General features: G+C 42.5%; 1 protein-coding gene across 2 annotated transcripts in view; it reads left to right on the forward strand.

The window, feature by feature from the left end:
• AKAP12 (A-kinase anchoring protein 12) overlaps positions 1 to 19331 on the forward strand; it is a 1210996-nt gene that overhangs the window by 1094824 nt on the left and 96841 nt on the right. For both annotated transcript variants that reach the window (XM_044087834.1, XM_044087914.1), the window contains one exon: positions 11444 to 17465. In XM_044087834.1, coding sequence (XP_043943769.1) covers positions 11444 to 17457 — 6014 coding nt within the window. In that variant the 3' untranslated portion in view covers positions 17458 to 17465. The remainder of the gene's footprint in view (positions 1 to 11443; positions 17466 to 19331) is intronic.

Consider the following 19331-nt stretch of genomic DNA (forward strand, 5'->3'; position numbering starts at 1 on the left):
TCAGATGTGATCAGTGTTGTCGTCTTGGGTCCTCTTCACCATCCCCTTTAAACCTAAACCTTTTGACATTTGCTTTATCTTGTAACTGGGGTGTGCATACCAAGTGTAACCAGAATGGTGACGAGAATAACTGAGATGGCCAGGCATATGTCAACCTTTATACTAGATAGGTGGGGAAATCAGTCTGGCAAAAGGCTAGGGTGCTGTGCTCTGGAAATCTGGACAGGTGTTAAGAATGCAGCAGTAATCATACTTGAAAATCTACAATTATCCTGGTGCTATCTTCAGTGATAACAGGGGAACCAATGTTAAACACAGGTGTTTTACTTGCAAATCTTTGTTACTGGTACCTTTTGAACATCACACTGGTGGAATGGACTGAAACATTAAGAAGCTTTAATCATTGTAATATAAACCAACACTTATGTAATATAGTTGTAATGCATACTATTATAGTATAGTAGAACTGGGTATCGTCAAGGTTAACAGCCATAGCTACATTTGAGTCTCTGAAATGCCTCTAAAACCTCTTGTTAGAAATGCTTTTCTGCTCTTTCCTCACGATCCTAGCAATTGGACTAGTGGATGTTATTTGTATTTCACTGTTAGTCTTAACTGTTGATTTACTGCTGTGGAAGCCCTTGGTTGGCCCGACTACCAGAGAATTTTCTCCTCCTGAAGTCGGCAGGTGCCCTAAATTCATCAGAACGGTATAAAGGGAGTCTGCCAATACCATAACCTTAGTTCTTTTTTGCAGTAGGGGCCTGAAGCCAAGTGCTAGTCAGTGTGTTGGTCGGTCCGCACCAGAGAAGGATGTTTAAAGCTAAGTATCCCATTGGGGAACTTATCGTGTGTTTCTTGACTAATGTCAGAAAAAAATTGACAAGAGTCTCCACTGTGGCAAACCAATAATAAATTGGGATTTTTTTTGCAACTTGCTTGGGCCCAGAACATGACATTCCTAACTGTTGGTTCTGTGCTCGCTTTGATACAACAATCAAGTGTAGGGCTGCAGTTGTGTACCGTCATCTGCCAGTTTAGCCAAGGTTGATCTTCTTAGGTATAGAAAGAAAAGTGCTTAAACATAGGGTACAGGATGATGCTCGTTTGCTGTCTGTCAGTCCATTTAGGTTGATGATCATTGAAGAAGGTGAGGTACTTTTGCAGTCCCCTCCAATGACTGTGAGGTTGTGGCACAGGCCTCTATCAAGACCCGTTCAGAGTCCAGTACGCCACTGGGCCCCTCTTCTTCCTTGCAAGCTGAAGGACTTGGCTCGCTAGTTGGATCTGGAGCAGCTTCACAGGTTCTGGCTTATGACGACTGCTTCAAAATTAATGAAGGGATATCTTAGATTCATCATCAGGAGAGTGCCTTGGTTCACCGCCATTGGGATTTGGTTGTCAGTCCGTGTCCCAGCCCTAGTGTGGATGTCACCCTAAGACCTCACATAAAGCTGCTTTCAGCTTACCTCAATCGAGGCCTTCCAGCTTCCACTCCCAAACTCAGGCCTATGGACAAGACCTAGTTTGGCTGGCTGCAGCTTTGATCTCCATGGCCAGATCCAGATATGCCTGGTTCTGTCTCTGAATCATTTTCTGGTAAAAGGGTAAAAAGAGGGATAGCCCCCACCCCCCCCCCAAGTCTTTGGATTCTTATGACTCAGTGGATGATGATGATTTAGACTTTGAGGAAGGTGTAGCTATTGCCTCCTGTGGGGATTCTGAGGCAAACCTCAGGTTTGGAAAGCCAGTCTACACCTCTGCTACTCTCATCATGAGGGAGTTGAACTGTTTCATATGGTAGATTATCAGGAAACCATTCTAGGCCACATGAGGCAAAAATATGGCGGGGGCTGAAAATAAAGCACTTTCCAAGGAACTTCTAGTTTTGTAATTCTTGCTGTCGAGTAGCTAAGCACTCCCTTGCAGTGCAGATTTGATGCTCTGGACGCTTCTAGTTGGTCAGCAGGCACAGGGTCCATCATTAGAAAACATGCCTGGCTGAGGGAACGGTTCCTCCCTGAACATGTCAAATCCAGTTTCTTGTATGATCCTTTAGACAAAGATTTTCTTTTGGCCTTAAAGCTGAAGTCGTGCTTAAGGTGGTGGATAAGGCCAAGTCTGTGGAAACATTCAAGGATTTTCTTCAGGTACAACCACCTTGCTTCAGACGCAATTACCCTACCAATCACTGATCCTTCCCGGCCCCCCCACTTTAAGCCTAGATGCAAGAGAACTCGAAGGGAAAGGAGTCAGAGGCAGCACCAGTGTCCAAGACAGTGATAAGCAGATGCCAGTAGGCCTGAAAGCGCCTGCCACCAGGGAGCAATCATGACTCTTTCTTCTCTCCTCCCCTCAAGTCTCACCCCTTCTTTCTTAACCTCCTCCCCCTTAGATTAGGAGGATAGCTGTCCCTCTTAAAGAATTGGACCCTCATTACCATGGATCCGTGGGTACTGAAAATCATTCAAAGAGGTTATAAACCTTCAGTTCAAATGGTCTTCAATTCAATCTGGCTTCCCAGATATTCCACCAAACCAACAGACAGAGGTCTTAAAGCAAATACAGCTCCTGTGCACCCAAGGTTCTGTGGAACCAGTACAAAACTCATTAAAGAAGTGTTTTTTATTTTTTACTGAGGGCTTTTCCTAATCCCCAGAAAAGAGGGTACCTGGAAGCAGATTCTGGGCCTGTCGTGGCTTAAGCGATTCTTGCAGCTACAAAAATTCAGAATGCTTACACTTGAAACACTACTGCCCGTGATCGCTCCCAATGCTTTCATGGTAACCTTGTATCTAAAGGGATGCATGCCTCCACATTCCCATAGAAAAAATCAAATGGGTTCTTGCACTTGTGTGAAGCATCATCAATTCTCTGCTTTGCGCTTTGGCTTGTCTACTGCACCCAGGATCTTCACAAGATGCCTAGCCCCAATGATAACCTTCTGCAGGTCAAAGGCCTTTCATATTTACCTTTAGATGACTGCCTCATTCAGACCAAATAGGTTCTTGGGTAAATACTAGGCCATCAGTCTGCTGACTATTACAAGCTTAGCCAATAATCAGCAGTTGGAATCAAACCCTGCACTTTGTATCTATGAGGTTAACACCTTAACCATCATACCAACCCTCCCCCCCTTTTGTTGTACACTTTTACTCCCCTAGACACTGTTTCCCCCAAATTCTGAGGTGTCCTTTGTTATAGACTGCTGGAGCTGGAAGAGAAAATGGGAGACCTAGATTCACATAAATCTGGTATTTCCATCAAAACAGTTCCCTTTCTGCAAATTCCAAAAACTAATTTGTAATGTCAGGGGATGTTGATGTAGTGACCATACAAATTTTAAGGTATCACTGAATCTTCCTCGTGGAATCTGGCTAAAGGAATCACAAGAGTCATGGATGCTATGAATCTTAGTATCTTGGACAGAGTTGAAAAGTTTAGGAATAGATCTAGATATACACCTACGTTTACCTGTGGAAGAAAAGCTATTTGAATTAAGATATGTAGGAGACACCCCAGGAGAAAACATTCCTGTGAGGAGGAATCAAACAAGACTGTTGAATGCTCAGTTGGAACTCCAGTCTGTGAGGGAGATCTCTCACCCAAAGTGAGAGACACTTGACACTGAAAATACATTCTGTAAATATAAGCAAGTCATCTAAATTTATTTGACATTTACCGGGAAAGTCCGACTGGGTATGAGCCCATTTTGAGCAGAGACGTGGGGAGAAAAGCTCCATAGTACACTTTAAACAGAAATAAACAATTGAACAATGGCTACAAATATTAAGAAAATAAGGCAGTAAATATGTGAAATACAATGAAAGAAAAATGAGCAAAATATAAAGACAAGAAAAGTTGACCATACATTATAAGCAAAATATAAAGACAAGAAATAAAGTTGACCATACATTATATACAAGATAGAAGAGTTCCTAATTTGCACGTTACATGGGCACTGTGAACTAACATCGGGTGGCATGGTGCCTGGGCAATTTTTTTTGGGCTAGGCTTGTAAAGGCTCCAGGGTCATTGGCCTAGTACATACCTATGAACCTATGAACATAATGCATGAAAAATATATAACGGAATTAAGTAATAGTTCATAAAAGCCATATACCTTTTCTGGCAGGAGAACTAGATGGTAAATAAATAAATAAAATAGCAAATAAGGAAACATGCAAATACCTTGCTGACTAATGGGCTATCACTGAGGCCAGACACTTTGTGAATACACTTGGAGAAGTGGATTACCCCAAAGGGTAATGCAGACAACTGAAAGTGTGATCCAGACACAAAATCTTATGAAGTATATGAATCAGAGGCTGTAGGAATGTGACGATGAGCATCCTTTAAATCTAGGTTAATAAACTGAAAAGAGGAATCAGTGGGAACAGGTTGTGAGGGGATAGCATTTTGAACTTCGAGACTTTCAAAACCTGATTTAAAAAGGAAATATTTAAAGACTGTTCTAGAGGCTTCTTTCTTTGGAACCTAAAACATTCCAGAATAAAAATACTTTCTCTATCAGAAAAAGGGGCAGCTTTCATCACCCACCGAGTAAACAGATGCTGAATGACAGGTGGGAAAAGATTTGATCTGGTGGATTAGAAAGAATCCCAAGAGGAGGAAGGGACACCCAATAGCCACCTGTATCCTTGATGCATCACTCTGAGCCCATATGTCTGAGATTATCCAGAAAGGAAGGAATGGAGAGCCAAATTTTTGGGGAAGATTTAAAGGACTGCTGGGGGGGGATATCATCTGTATTTATTTAGACTTGCCCTAGCATTTACCAAATGTTTAGCAACTGTAGGATCTGCCAAACAAATCACTGTAGGATCAGATCTGGGATTGGAACATAAATATTTGTAAGACTGAGGAACTTTATACAATCTGTCTGCTTTATTATACGGGCAGCTGGCTGGCCATCAAGAAAGTTACAGGCTGCAATAAAAACATCCTCCAGTGCTAGCACTCCAAGGGAAATAGACGTGGATTCAGAGAATTCCACTTGTAACTAATCGTAATATTTTTCAAGGATACTGGAATATCATTGTGCTCCAAATGAAACCATTTGTTTATTCTAGATATAGTTTCAGAAAAAAAGGTCCTGTAAGGGACTCTCAAAAACGCTCAACAGTAACTCCCATGAATGTGGAAATTAAGGCTGACTGCCAACTGTCACATTCTCTCAACAGGGACATTTGGATCAGTTTGATGAGGTCTCTGTGGGGACACACCATAAAGTAGCTATTCTTTCTGTGCATGGTTGGAAACCTCAATTAAACTGCTTTCAAAACGGTGACAAGGGGCAGAAAACTACAATTTGCTAAACTATAAAGCCGTTATTTTTCTGCTAAACTGTCAATTTAACAACCCAGCAGTTGACTGCTTGCAATGGCTCAATAAAGTAATTAAGACTTGCTACCATAATGACATCAGTATATCTAAATAGATATACTAACAGATTACACTGACAGTTGTCAAAGCTTCATTTCTGCATATTCACAGGACATTTAAATCTCAATTTAAGGTGCAAGACAGTCCGCTGATCCGAATCATTTTGGGTTTGTGAAGGGTAGAGCCGTCTGCTTAACCTTGGCAAATTCTTTGAAAAAGTCCCTGAGGCCTTGAATGAAGGCAAAGCAGCATGCACATCTTATGACCTAGCCAAAGCTTTTGACACCATTCCTCACTCACGCATCGTAGACAGACTTATCAAACTAAATGCAAACCTAAACACTGGATAGCAAACTGCTGAACCCATCAAACTGAGACTGATGGCATACTCTCATCAAAAAGGCTGGTTACCAATGATGTACCCCAGGGCTCAATACTGGTGACACTCCTGATTGGTATTTACTGTGATGTCATAACTGACATCAAAAGCATCTGGCTGATTAAGTCTGCAGATAGCTGTAAACTTTGGCGTCATTAATTCCTCTGGAGACTTCAGATTCTACAGTAAGGGCCAGCATGCAGAAACGGTGCCATGACAATTTTTTTCAAGCTAAATGCCAAAAAGTGTAGTATCCAGGTAAACAGGAGCACCCTTGCACCCACAAAATAGGTATTTGGAGTCCTGAACATGTCCATTGACAGTAAATTCCAATATCCATGCAGCCATGGGTGTTAGGAACTCCTTCTGTTTAACCCAGATGTTTACTAAGGGTACATTATACTGCTAGTAGTAATAACATCCTTCGACCTGGAAGAAATGTATCATTATACTCTACTATTCCCCCTTATTAGGCCCATGACTGAACTTACAAATTACAAAGTCAAGCACCTGTCGAGATATATGCTCCACTTTGGGAGGGGGGGGTTCTCTCGCCAAGAGTATCAAGGGCCTAAATTCCGTTACCTATGAAGAATGCTTCTCTGGGTTATGCAGACTCTTTAAGGATAACCTCTTCATGGCCTACAAGACCCTCAAACAACCCTGTCCTAGATACCGTGCTTCATTTTCACATAACCATAACACAGACCAAACCTGCTGGTGCAACACTAATTCACTCTAAGAATTCTTCTCATCTGGAAGAGACCCCCACCACCACCTTCATATTAAACTAAGTAGTTGCCTCACCCTCTTCCAATGCAATCTGGATGAATGGATGGGTAAACTGCAACTATACCCCTCTTCTCCTACACAAGCCCTCATGTAAAAAGGGTACGTTACAACAGAGACATCAAAAATGAAAGCTATGGACCACTAAGGACAGATCTTTTACATGAACAGATGATCTTTCAGAACTGCTACTTCCACTGTCAGACAGTTTGGAAGGTAAAACTTCTGCCAAGTTGTCACTAGCTTCTTGCCCATCTTACAATGCACCACTTTTAACCACCCACCTCAAGTTCTGAACTAAGCGGAAGTTCCACAGCACACTAAGAACAAAACTAATGTTCAGGAGCAGCCTTAGAACAAAAATTTGGAAGAATGGTTGCTTACATCCAAAGGACCTCTTAACAGAATCATCATTACACTAAAGTACCCATTTCTTTCATATGTGGTAGAGATCCAAACATTAAATCTTGGGACAGACCCAATTAATTTTAACTTGGCAGTTACACTATGCGAGTATGCCCTACATAACCATAACTTCAGAGCTGGAGCCTGACTGGGGAATTAAATCCAACTTGAAGGTACATTAAAAGCCTATCAGGCTGTGGCTGCATACAGTGTAATTTATGGTGACCTTAATGAAAAAGCTGAAAATGCAGTAACTGGTATTGTGAAGTGTGCTTTTTGGTAAGGTTTGTCATGAGACATGCAGCAATTTAACCACCAGCAAGGAAAGCAATGTTTACAGTTACGGCTTTGCCTTTGGAGGAGGACAGAGAGGTGATCATCCATATGAAGGTCTTTTGTTCTGCAAATAAAGTGAATCGGCTGATGGCTCCATGGCACAGAGGAAAAATTCACTGACAGAGTTGACCTGGGACTGTTAAGTGACTTGAGACTGGCATGGCTAACAAGGTCATTCATCTTAGAAGACAGGGATACGGACTTACCAACTGTTGTACTGAAAAGTGGAAATTCCATCTGTCAAGACATGCTATTAGAAGAACTTTTAAACTGCTGTAAATTGTTTATTTCTCTTAGCAACAGAATGAAAGGCATTGCTGAAAATAATGGGATTTTTTTTCAAGTGGATCTAATTAATACCACACATGGGGCAGGATGATGGACACGGGAATGGATCTATGTAGGACAGGCTACCCCAGGGTGTTGCTGTCTGCAGTAACACTGCAAACAGATGAGTCTGTGGATGCTCTCTTATGGAGAAGCTTGCAACAGCCACTTACAGAAAGGAAATGCGCATAAACAAGGGAACAGCACTTCAGACAGGAGGAAAGACAGTATGTCGACAGAGAAGACTGACATGGTTGGGGTGTTGGAGTAACAAAATTACTGACATTTTGAATGGGGTGGGAATTTTAACAAGTTTTATAATCAGATTAACCCCTCCACACATGCAGCAAGCCTCACTTTTGGGCCAAGATGGGACTCCCAGTTCAAGAACAACCACATCAACATAAAAGACCTGATAGCAGTCCAGAAAGGCCTGATTGCCTTCAAAGACCAATGGAAACCAGGAGTATTCCTGGTAGACTGGAACAGTACCACAGTTATGTACTGTATAAACAAGGTGTGGGGGATTCACTCTTACCCTCTGTCACCTAGCCTTGGATTTTTGGGAAACTGCAAACTCCCTAGGCCTGCACCTCATGACACTGTACCTACCAGGAGAAACCAATCAACCGGCAAATCACTAAAGCAGGAGCCTGTCAGAGCCTCACTTCTGGCAGTTACATTGGAAAGTTTTTCTCTGCATAGCCAAAGAATGGGGGGTACCACCAATGAACCCTTTTGCCACCAAAGAAAACGCTCTGAAAAAAATTGCTCTGGGACCAAAACAAGGTCAGCCTTGGAAGATGGATGCCTTCTTCCCTTGGACAGGCCTAGTCCGGTATGCTTGCCCCTCCCCAATACCGTTATCCTCAGGGTGCTGCTGAAGATAACGGAAGAAGGGTCGAAGGTCATTCTAATAGCCCCAGATTGGCCAAGGCAGTACTGGTATCTTCTGTTGCTCAGTATAAGCAAGAAGGGAACCATGGTTGCTGTTCCAATGAGTGGACCTGTTAAGACAAGGCAAGGGCTGCATCATACACCCCAACCTAAACACTCAAACTGACCATTTGAATGATACTTTGATCCCCTGATGGGAGGCACCCTTCAACAGACAGTTTTTGGACATTCTAAAAGAAGCCAAGAGATCTAGCACAAGAAAATCTTACTCCGCTAAATGGAAGAGATTCACTATATGGTGCAGAAAAAAGGGACAGAGCTCTATGCAAGCTCAAATCCCACAAAACTTTAACTTTTTCTTACCGATGAAATTGTCATACCATATTAGTCACTTGAACTGCATTTTTAGCATTTCCCGGTGGTTGATGATCCACCTACAGGCTTTTCTCAGCCCTTGGCATCATGGTATTTTGAAGATTAGCGACATGAGTCATACTCCACAGACTGCTTGAAAAACAATGAATGGTCTGTGAATACTTCCAGAGATGTAGTTAGGGTGGATTAAAGGGAGTAGTTACCGTGGACATGGTGTGTTAGGGGCGCAATTGGCAGATGCTTGTCATTCTTCAGTGCATTATCGGCATTCAGAACTCAATTTCCAGTATTGCATTTGTGGTCAGGGCTGAAGTGCTATAGTATTTTGTATGTGGAAACCCCTTGCTACATTTGTAGCAAGTGTTTTGCTACAGTTTTAAAAAGAAAAGAGCTTTAAGAGCTCTTTGTGTGTGTGTGTCTGTGTGTGTGTCTGTGTGTGTGTGTCTGTGTGTGTGTGTCTGTGTGTGTGTGTCTGTGTGTGTGTCTGTGTGTGTGTCTGTGTGTGTGTGTGTGTGTGTGTGTCTGTGTGTCTGTGTGTCTGTGTGTGTGTGTGTCTGTGTGTGTCTGTGTGTGTCTGTGTGTGTCTGTGTGTGTCTGTGTGTGTCTGTGTGTGTCTGTGTGTGTCTGTGTGTGTCTGTGTGTGTCTGTGTGTGTGTCTGTGTGTGTCTGTGTGTGTCTGTCTGTGTGTGTCTGTGTGTGTGTCTGTGTGTGTGTCTCTGTGTGTGTGTCTGTCTGTGTGTGTGTGTGTGTGTGTGTCTGTCTGTGTGTGTGTCTGTCTGTGTGTGTGTCTGTCTGTGTGTGTCTGTCTGTGTGTGTGTCTGTCTCTGTGTGTGTCTGTCTGTGTGTGTCTGTCTGTGTGTGTGTCTGTCTGTGTGTGTCTGTCTGTGTGTGTCTGTCTGTGTGTCTGTCTGTGTGTGTCTGTCTGTGTGTGTCTGTGTGTGTCTGTCTGTGTGTGTCTGTCTGTGTGTGTCTGTCTGTGTGTGTGTGTCTGTCTCTGTGTGTGTGTCTGTCTCTGTGTGTGTGTGTCTCTGTGTGTGTGTGTGTCTGTGTGTGTGTGTGTGTGTGTGTGTGTGTGTCTGTGTGTGTCTGTGTGTGTCTGTGTGTGTCTGTGTGTGTCTGTGTGTCTCTGTGTGTGTCTGTGTCTCTGTGTGTGTCTGTGTCTCTGTGTGTGTCTGTGTGTCTCTGTGTGTCTGTGTGTCTCTGTGTGTGTCTGTGTGTGTCTCTGTGTGTGTCTCTGTGTGTGTCTCTGTGTGTGTCTCTGTGTGTGTCTCTGTGTGTGTCTCTGTGTGTGTCTCTGTGTGTCTCTGTGTGTGTGTGTCTCTGTGTCTCTGTGTCTCTGTGTCTGTGTCTCTGTGTGTGTGTCTCTGTGTGTGTCTCTGTGTGTGTCTCTGTGTGTGTCTCTGTGTGTGTCTCTGTGTCTGTCTCTGTGTCTCTGTCTCTGTGTCTCTGTCTCTGTGTCTCTGTCTCTGTGTCTCTGTCTCTGTGTCTCTGTCTCTGTGTCTCTGTCTCTGTGTCTCTGTCTCTGTGTCTCTGTCTCTGTGTGTGTGTCTCTGTGTGTGTGTGTCTCTGTCTCTGTGTGTGTGTCTCTATGTCTGTGTCTCTGTCTCTGTGTGTGTGTCTGTCTCTGTGTGTGTCAGGGGATGAGGAATAAGAATGGTTTTCCCCTGAGGAATTTTAATTTTTATTTATTCTTTTGGTCTTCAGCTTAAAGTTTAGGGGTTGCCAGATGGGAGGAATGGCACCACATTTGCCAGATGTGGCTGTGACTACATCCACTGCTTTTCTATGGGATGCTTCCTAGCTTTAATTTTCAGATCGACTTTTCATGGTTTGCCAGTTTACTTTAGAACATTATTCTCTGTTTTGATGGCATTGAAAGGTAATAAAAATAGTTCATGTTGCTTCAGTCTGTCAGACCAAGAAATGCTGAACATTCTTGTAGAGCAGCAAAATGTAAAGTGTGCACACTGCATTTATTTTCTTGAACGTGCATACCATGGATTTTTTTGTCTGGTTTTGCAAATGTTTGTTTATGGTAAGTTTAAAAAAATAAAGACACTGAAATATAGGTAAATCAAGATAGTGGACAGAAAATGGCGCATACTTGTCTTCCTGTTGACAGTTCTAATTAATGAAACATACTAATGGACTAATACATATAAGCATGTAGTCAGAGGTATTGGTGTACAAATGCCACTTTGTAATCCCACAGATGTGACAGTCATAATGTATTAAAAGAATCGAATGTCCCAAAAACTAGCTACATTTTAATATGAGAATGTCTTGGGGAAATTAATGTTTCTTTCTTGGCATCTTCAAGGAGGATGCTGTCTTTGTAGTACAGTGGTGACTCAGATTAATTAAAAATATTGCACCTCTTTTTAGAATAGTAAGTTGTGTTTTTTTAAATGCAGGATAGTGTGCATTTATTAGGGAATGCTACTTTTAGTGCTCATATTGAAGTTTTAGTAGATACTAACTTGAGATTAATAGCATTAGTGATTTACATTTTATTTTTTCTTATTGCAGTTGGACAAGGAGAACCTTCAAGTGTAGTACAGAAAGAGGAGGCATCTGAAAATATGGAAGTGGTAAAGCAAGAACTGCCTACAGAGGACACCAAAGAGGAAAAAGATAAAAATGGATTGGACAGTATTGCTCAGGCACCTTCCGAAGAACAGTCCGAACAGCAATCATCCAAAGAACCTCAGTCAAATGAGCTTGGATTTAAAAAAGTGTTCAAATTTGTTGGTCTCAAGTTCACTGTGAAGAAAGAAAAATCAGAAAAGCCAGATGCAGTTCAGTTGCTTACTGTGAAAAAAGATGATGTGGAGTGCAATGGAACAGAAATAACAGAGGAAGCAAAGTCAGGCACACCTGAGGAAGTGAAGGCTGATACTCCTGAGGAAATTAAGTTGGCCACTCCCGAAGAAGCAGAGTTAGGAAGTCCTGCAGAAGTATTGGAAGAGGAGCTTCCTGTTGAACAAACTGAGGAAGTCATCAAGACTGAAGTTCCCTTGGAAAAAGCAGAAGAGAGTACAACTGAGCAGGAATCCCCTGTAATTGACAAAGGAGAAAAAGACAGTGATAAGCCAGGTGAGTCTGTGAAAAGTCCAGACATTTCAGAAACCTCATCACCATTTAAAAAATTTACTTCTGCATTATTTTCTGGTTTAAGAAAAAGAACAAGCTTTAAGAAGTCTAAAGAAGAGCAGCCTGCTGAAACTTCTGGAAAGGAAGTAGAGCAAGAAGAGAAGGAACATGCAAGTGTACCCCCAGAAGGAGGCCAAGTGGAAGTCACAGAATCACAGGAACCATCTGTGGAAGAACCATTTTTACTTGAAACTGTGGAAAATGCAGAGGGATATGAAGTTGTGATGAAAGAAAAAATAAGTGAAGAAAAAACAGTTGAGACAGTTGAGTTAAGAGAATCTGACAATGAAATTGGAGAAAAAATGGAAACAATTCAGAGCGTTAGTTGTGAAGAGAAAGTAGAAAATCTAATTTTACAAGCAGAGCAAGTCATTGCTCCTGATGCTGACCAGACACCTTCATTACAGGAAGTAGACAAGCAGATTGAATTAATACAAGAATCAACAGAGGAGGTACAAATTAAAAGTGAGAATCAGCTCACTGAATCTGTAACTGAAGCAACACCCAGCGCTAAACCTGCTGAAGGGGTCAGTAGTGAGGTGGAACAGCTGACATTACAAGAAAAAAATAAGGTACAGGGTAGCCCTTTAAAGAAACTGTTCACTGGACCTGGCTTGAAAAAGCTTTCTGGGAAGAGGCATAAAGGAAAGAAAGAAGAAATAAAAACAGAGGATCATAATGGACAGTTACAGCCTTCAACAGAACCCTTGGAAACTGCTGAACCACAGAAAGAGAGCTCACCATCTTCAGAAGAAGAGACTGTAGTTTCCCCACAGGAGCAAACTGTAGTGGATGCAGTGCAGTCAGATGATGCAGAGGGTGATGGAGCCCTGTCTGATGGTGAAAAAAAGAAGGAAGGAATTACTTCATGGGCATCATTCAAAAAAATGGTAACGCCCAAAAAACGTGTTAAGAGACCATCTGAAAGTGACAAGGAAGATGAACTTACAGATAAAGCAAAAAGTGCAACAGTGTCCTCTACTGAGAGTGCAGCTTCTTCTGAAAAACAAGAAGAAGTTAAAGGAGATGGGAAAGAACAGAAAGTAGAGAAGAATAATGAAGAACCCAAGAAAAAGGTAGATTCATCAGTATCATGGGAAGCACTTATTTGTGTCGGCTCATCAAAGCGGCGAGCTAGAAAATCTTCAGATTCTGATGATGAGATCCAAAAACCAGTAGAAGAGACCGAGAAGCCAGTAGATGAACCTGGAAAGCCCACGGAAGAAGAGTCACCAGCAACTTCTCAAGAAACTGATCAGGAACAAGGAAGCCAATCCCCTGATAATGCTGGGAGCCCCTCTGATGGAGAAGGTGTTTCAACTTGGGAGTCCTTTAAAAGATTAGTAACTCCAAGAAGAAAATCTAAAACAAGAACTGAAGATAAACTAGAAGAACCAGCTGCAATCACTGCTGATACTGTGACATCAGATAATGAACTTGGAAAGGAAGAATCCTGGGTTTCTTTTAAGAAGCTAATTCCTGGTCGTAAAAAAAAGAAGTCTGATGGCAAGCAGGAACAAGCCCACACAGAAGAACATGGGAAAGATTCAGCTGAAGCTGTAGAAGATGATTCAGAAACTCCTGCTGTAGTCCCATTGTCTGAGTATGATGCAGCAGAGCAGGAAAAAGCTGAGCTTTTGGAGCCTGCAGTGGTTGCAAAAGAAGCCTCTGAGGTTAAAACAGAGCTAAAAGAAGTTGAAGATGCTCTTCTGTCACCAGCTATTGCAGAGTGTAGTGTAGCGAAGCTTCATTCAGTTACAGTGGAAGTTGAGAACTCTAATACTGATGCTGCAGAGAGGTCACCTTCATGGATATCTGTCAGAAAAGAAACCGTTGACCTGGGACTGGAATGTGGGGATAAGAAGAAAACAGAACTTGTATCAGAAACCACAGAAGTTATCCAAGAAATGCATGCTGCAGCAATGGGAGTAAAGCAAGTGAGTGCCACTGCAGCTGCTGCTGCAGAAGTTGTAGAACTAACATCTGAAGCAGTTGCTGCTCTTGAAGACACAGCTGAGAAGTCTGTTGCTGAGGAGACAACTGAAATGATTTCTGCTGTGTCTCAGTTAAGTGAATCAGCAGCAACATCAGGAGAAGCTACTCCTGTGCCAGAAGCAGAGGAGGAAACCCATCATATGCAAAAACTGAGCAAGCAAGCACAGGAAGTCCTGCAGAGCGTTGCTGAAAAGGTTCAACTGACAGAAGTATCATCTGCTCTAGATTCTATGGTAAATAAAGAAGCTTTCGAATCTGTTCATAAAACAGAAGTTGAAACTTGTGTATCACACACTAAAACCATCATTTCTACAGTTCACGAACATATGCATGTCGAAGAAACATCAATGAAAGGCATACCTGAAACCTGGAGTACTCACCTTGATGAGGGTAACGCAGAACAAACCACTGAGATGATTAAAGAGGAAATTATTGTAGCTAAAGAAACCATTAAGGAGGTGAGAACAGAAGTGCTTGCTACCATGCATACAAAATTAGAAGACTTGCAGGACATTTACACAGAAAAAGTATATGATACTGAAGTAAAAGAACATGCAAGCGGTGTTGAATTGCAGGAGGAAAAGGTACATGAACTAGAAAGTGGCAGTGTCACAGATGAAGCTGATAAACAGAGTGAAGGTACAAGATTTAAACAGACAGAAGGCTTAGCAGAAGAGCCTAAGGCAGACACAATAGCAACTGAAATGGTTGCAAAGTCGGAAGAAATGGTGTTACCTGAAGAATTTAGTTTAACAGGAGAAGTGTTGCAGAAAGTAAAGCCCGAAATAACTGAAGTACTTCAAGGTGGACCCTTGCAGTACAAAAGTGTTGCAGTAGAAGTGGCAAGGGAAATGGAATTAGTCGCATGTAAGGATGTAGTTGTGGAGGAGCTTATGGAAAAGGAGAATGTCAGAGTAAACATTGAAGCTGCTGGAGTGGAAGAGAATGTGGTTATGAAAAGAGATGTTGAAGTTGATAAAATGGAAGAATTTTCAGAGCCAGATTCGGCACTTTCACAGTCAGAAGTGGTTTCTGATGAAATGTGTAGAAAGGATTTTGGTGATGAAGGCATGGAAGACGTTAGCAAGTCTGATGCAGATGAAATGCTGAAGTATGAAGAACAAACGTGTGAACTTACTGTAGTCCCAGAAACACATTTGGAAGCTGTTCTTCCTCCCGTTACAGAGATTCCTGTAGTGGAGAGTTCAGAAGCCACAGAAGCTTCTGTCCCAATAACTACAGCAGCAGTTGAGGAGCAGATCATAGCAGAGACTGTCAAAGTTATTGAATCACGGGCAGACATGTTTGCTGTTGCAGAAGTGCCCTTAACAGAGTGTTCCACAGTTGCTGAGAAGCAAATTAAATCTACATCTTATGAAGTTGTATCATCAGAGGCAATTGCATGTCCAGCATCATCTGATGAATGTGCAGACACAGGTGAAATTTTGGGTAGTTCTGTTGCTCAAAGCACATCTGAGGTTATGGCTGTCACTCGAGCACAAAGTGAACATATTGCTGTTAGTGAAGATGTAACTGAGCCTGCCATCATTGTTGAGTGTATTACGATGACTGAAGCCCCTCTAGAATCTCCATCCATGATAGATTCCCAGGTTGAGCCTGATGACGTAACTCCATTATCAGCTGGTATTACTGTCTTAGTTGAATATTCTTTGTCTGACTCTCATGCTCAGCCTGCTGTCATCAGTGAAGTAGCCTCTGAGAATGATTCCATTTCTGAGGCTTCATGTGAGCCACCTCCTATATCTGAAGGCTTAACTACAGCTGCATTTACCCAAGTCCTTACTGAGCCTGAATCCCTGGATGAGCAAACTACCAACTTTCAAATTCCAGCAGAGACCAGTGCAATTACCATGCATGCAGCAGAAATGGCTGATGTCTTAGACTCTGCAGCTGAACTAGTTGTTGCCAGTGAAGTTCTGCCAGAGACTCTTCCTACCGCTGAATTTCTTGCAGACTCATGTACCATCCCTGAAGTTGCAGAAAAGGTTCTAGAAACGGTAGAAGCTCCAACAAAAATCAATAGAGAGAGACAGACTTCAGCTGAGGCTACTGTTGAAGCAGAGGCTGTGGCTGAGCCTGTTGCTGTGACTGATCTGGCTGTAACAGAAGCCAAGGCTGAGCAATCTCTTGCTATGCAAGCTGCGGCTGGACCCATCCTTGCCACAGTGTCCACAAGTGAGCTTTGTGTTGGTGAAACTCTTATAGACTCTCCTTTTGCTACAGAGACTGTGAATCAGACTGTGACAATCCCTGAGGTACAAACCAAAATGTCAGACTCTGAAACTTTGGCCACATCTGAAGAAGTGGAGGCAGGACAAATTGCAAGTGTTTCGGATATGGTCAGTGCAGATAACAATGAGGAGACTGAGATTCAGTCAGTGGCACAGGCTGCAGCTGCTATAGTGGATGCAGCTATTGAAGCTGCCACAAGCAGCTTGTCTGATCGTATAGTTGAAGACGGTGTTGTAAATGGTAGTGAAGTGAAAGAATATGAAGCAAAAAGTGAAGCAGTAGTCGTAACTAAAACCTCAGGTTTGGTTCAGCCTTCATTAGAAATGCAAATGCAGGAAATTATATTGAAGCAGACTGTGGTCAGAGAAGTGCATACTTCAACGTTGGTCGAGGCAGCGGTGAATACTGATGAGATGGAAGAAACTGAATCGGTGAGATGTGTTCCTTTTGATGGCCATGTAACATCTCAAGAAACTCAGATGAGTCGTAGTGTAACTCTGGAGACAAAAATTATGCAAGTAGTTCAGGAGCACACTGATGGGTATGCAGGACAAAATGCAGTAAAAGATGAACAAATATGGTTAGCTGAACAAATTGCCGAGTATGTACCACAGGGAGAGATTGTTGCAGCAGAAATGCATACAGTATCTGAGACTTCCAGGGAACAAAGCTGTGAAGAGTCTGTTCAAGAGATCAGAGACGCATCCCAAAAAGTCACTTTGGTTCAGACAATTGTACAGCCTCAATTAAGTGCAGAACCATTGCAGGAAAGCAGCAATGTACTGCATGGTACAAATGAAGGGGTTAGGTCAGATCCTGAACAAGAAGAGAATGATCCATCCAAGAAATCTGAAGCTAAAATTTCAGATGAAATGGTTTCATTAGATCAGTCTGCACAACAGGATGGCGAACAGATTAACACAGCAAATGCCATTGCTGTAGAAATTGAAGGACAGTTACTGAAAGAGCTAGGGAAGACTGGTAGTGAGCAGAGAGCTGAATGTCGAACAGTGGATGGACAGATGTTGGTGGAAGTACACGAACTACCAAAGGAAGTAAACACTGAAGGTTCTGAATACTCACAGAAGCAAGTCACCACTGATGAGACCCTTCAACTTACTTCGGAACAAGCAGCATCCTGAGGCTCAAAGTGAGTTGTTTTTTTTTTTTTTTTTTTTTTTAAATATTGTAGTTTTCATGCAACACTCAGACAAACTTGTCTGTAGTGGTACCTGAAATCTGACTGGTTTTCATTTAGTGAGTGTGATGGACTATCAGGCATTGGACACCTTTCTCAAACAAGCATCTGCATACCATTTGGGGAAAAATCTTTTTTTTTTGTTTGCTTTATAGGCATTATTTTATTGGTAAACATCTTCTAGCTTGATACTTTAACTGCTTTCTGTTAAATCACTCTTATTTGATATGTGAAAAAGATATTCCATCCTGTCTGATATTGAGATCAAGGCCATGGCAGGCAATCACACATGCACATCTGTGCCACTTTTATTTGTCCCAGGAATATTGCGTAGCAACTTAGTAGAAACAGGACAACTTCTCTGTCCTAATTTTATGTTTGAGTAGATGAGATCCATGCCAGAATATCTCCCTGATCAAGCTTTTGACATTTAGCGTATATCAGTGTCAAGATGGTATCTCAATTTGCATTAATCCCTATAGTTTGGGCATTTGAATCTATTAACTAGACAGTAGAACACAACCATTCTGTGCTTATATGGTTCCAACACCTTTTTTTTTCATTTCCACTTATTTTTTTTCTAGGTACTTTATGCCATTGTGCCAGTCTCCCATCAAGCCATTCCTAATCCAGTGCAGCCCATTTGTATCCCAGTATGTGAAATATGCCCAGCAACATACAGGGGTAAGATGTGCCTGCGGAAGCTCTTCCAGGTAGTCATGAAGGTTGCTTGTCCCAGCTATCTTATCAGCTTCCACTTCAGCTGGCCCATTGAACATCTCCTCCTTTCCATGCCATGATTCATCTGACCTACTGGGCCAGTATCACCACTGATGTCACTCTGGTCTGGGCTGCAAAAGTGGTAACTCCTGTCCCTGCCACTGCCTGCTCCCAATCTCACCTGTCCCTGCCACTGCCTGCTCCCGATCTCACCTGTGATTTTACACAAGAGTCCTCATCTGGCCAGCTTGCCCCCCCCCGAGACATAACCCCACTGTACTCTCAAACCCTAGTGTTGACATGATCACCATCATTGTAGGGGCTACCTGTTTCCCCTCTATCCCATGCATTTGCTCTCCTTCACATGCGGAGAAAAGAGCTACAGTCACCAGCTTGGGTAGGTAAAGATCATATTCTTCACATTGGCTTCTGTTCTTAATGCTGTTGGCCTCCACTCTAGCACCAGAGTGACAGGTAAGCTGACTAATAACCATCACACCCTCCCTATGATGGGTAAGGCAAAACCACTCCTTCCCTGTCAAGCAGTGCCCCATTCTAGTGCCTGAGCCGCTATTCATTCAGGTCATCGGAGTCGCAGTCAGGGCTTTATCTCTCTCTGTGCCACAGAGTTGAACCTGTCATTCCCATCTACATCTTTGGCATTCATTTTAATTTTGAAAACTGAGTTTTACCTTTTCAGGAGCCATATTTGACAACCTTTTTTCCATTGCTGTTCCATAGGTTATAGGTTCATACTAGGCTATCTGCCCTAGGGCATTTATAAGCCTAGCCAGTGTGTGTTTGGCTTTCGCCACCCATTTTAAATTAATTTTGCCATGCCCTTTTTTGAGGTTAGTATACTGTGCTTCTGTCTAACAGTGACACAGAAGTGATACCCGGGGTAAACCTACAATCTCCCATCCACTCATCAAGATTCCTCTTGAAGAGAGTTATTGAGGGACTCTGCCTAACCTGGATTGGGATTTTATTCCAGAGTGAAGGGAGCCTCTGGGTTATGAATCTGTCCCTCCAGCATGTCCTATTTATTTCAGTGCTGAGGTTCAAGTCTCTCGAGCGCATAGCTCGATGGGATTTGGA

This window comes from Protopterus annectens, chromosome 1.part0, assembly GCF_019279795.1.
Source record: "Protopterus annectens isolate FY-2018-M chromosome 1.part0, PAN1.0, whole genome shotgun sequence".
Taxonomy (NCBI): domain Eukaryota; kingdom Metazoa; phylum Chordata; order Ceratodontiformes; family Protopteridae; genus Protopterus; species Protopterus annectens.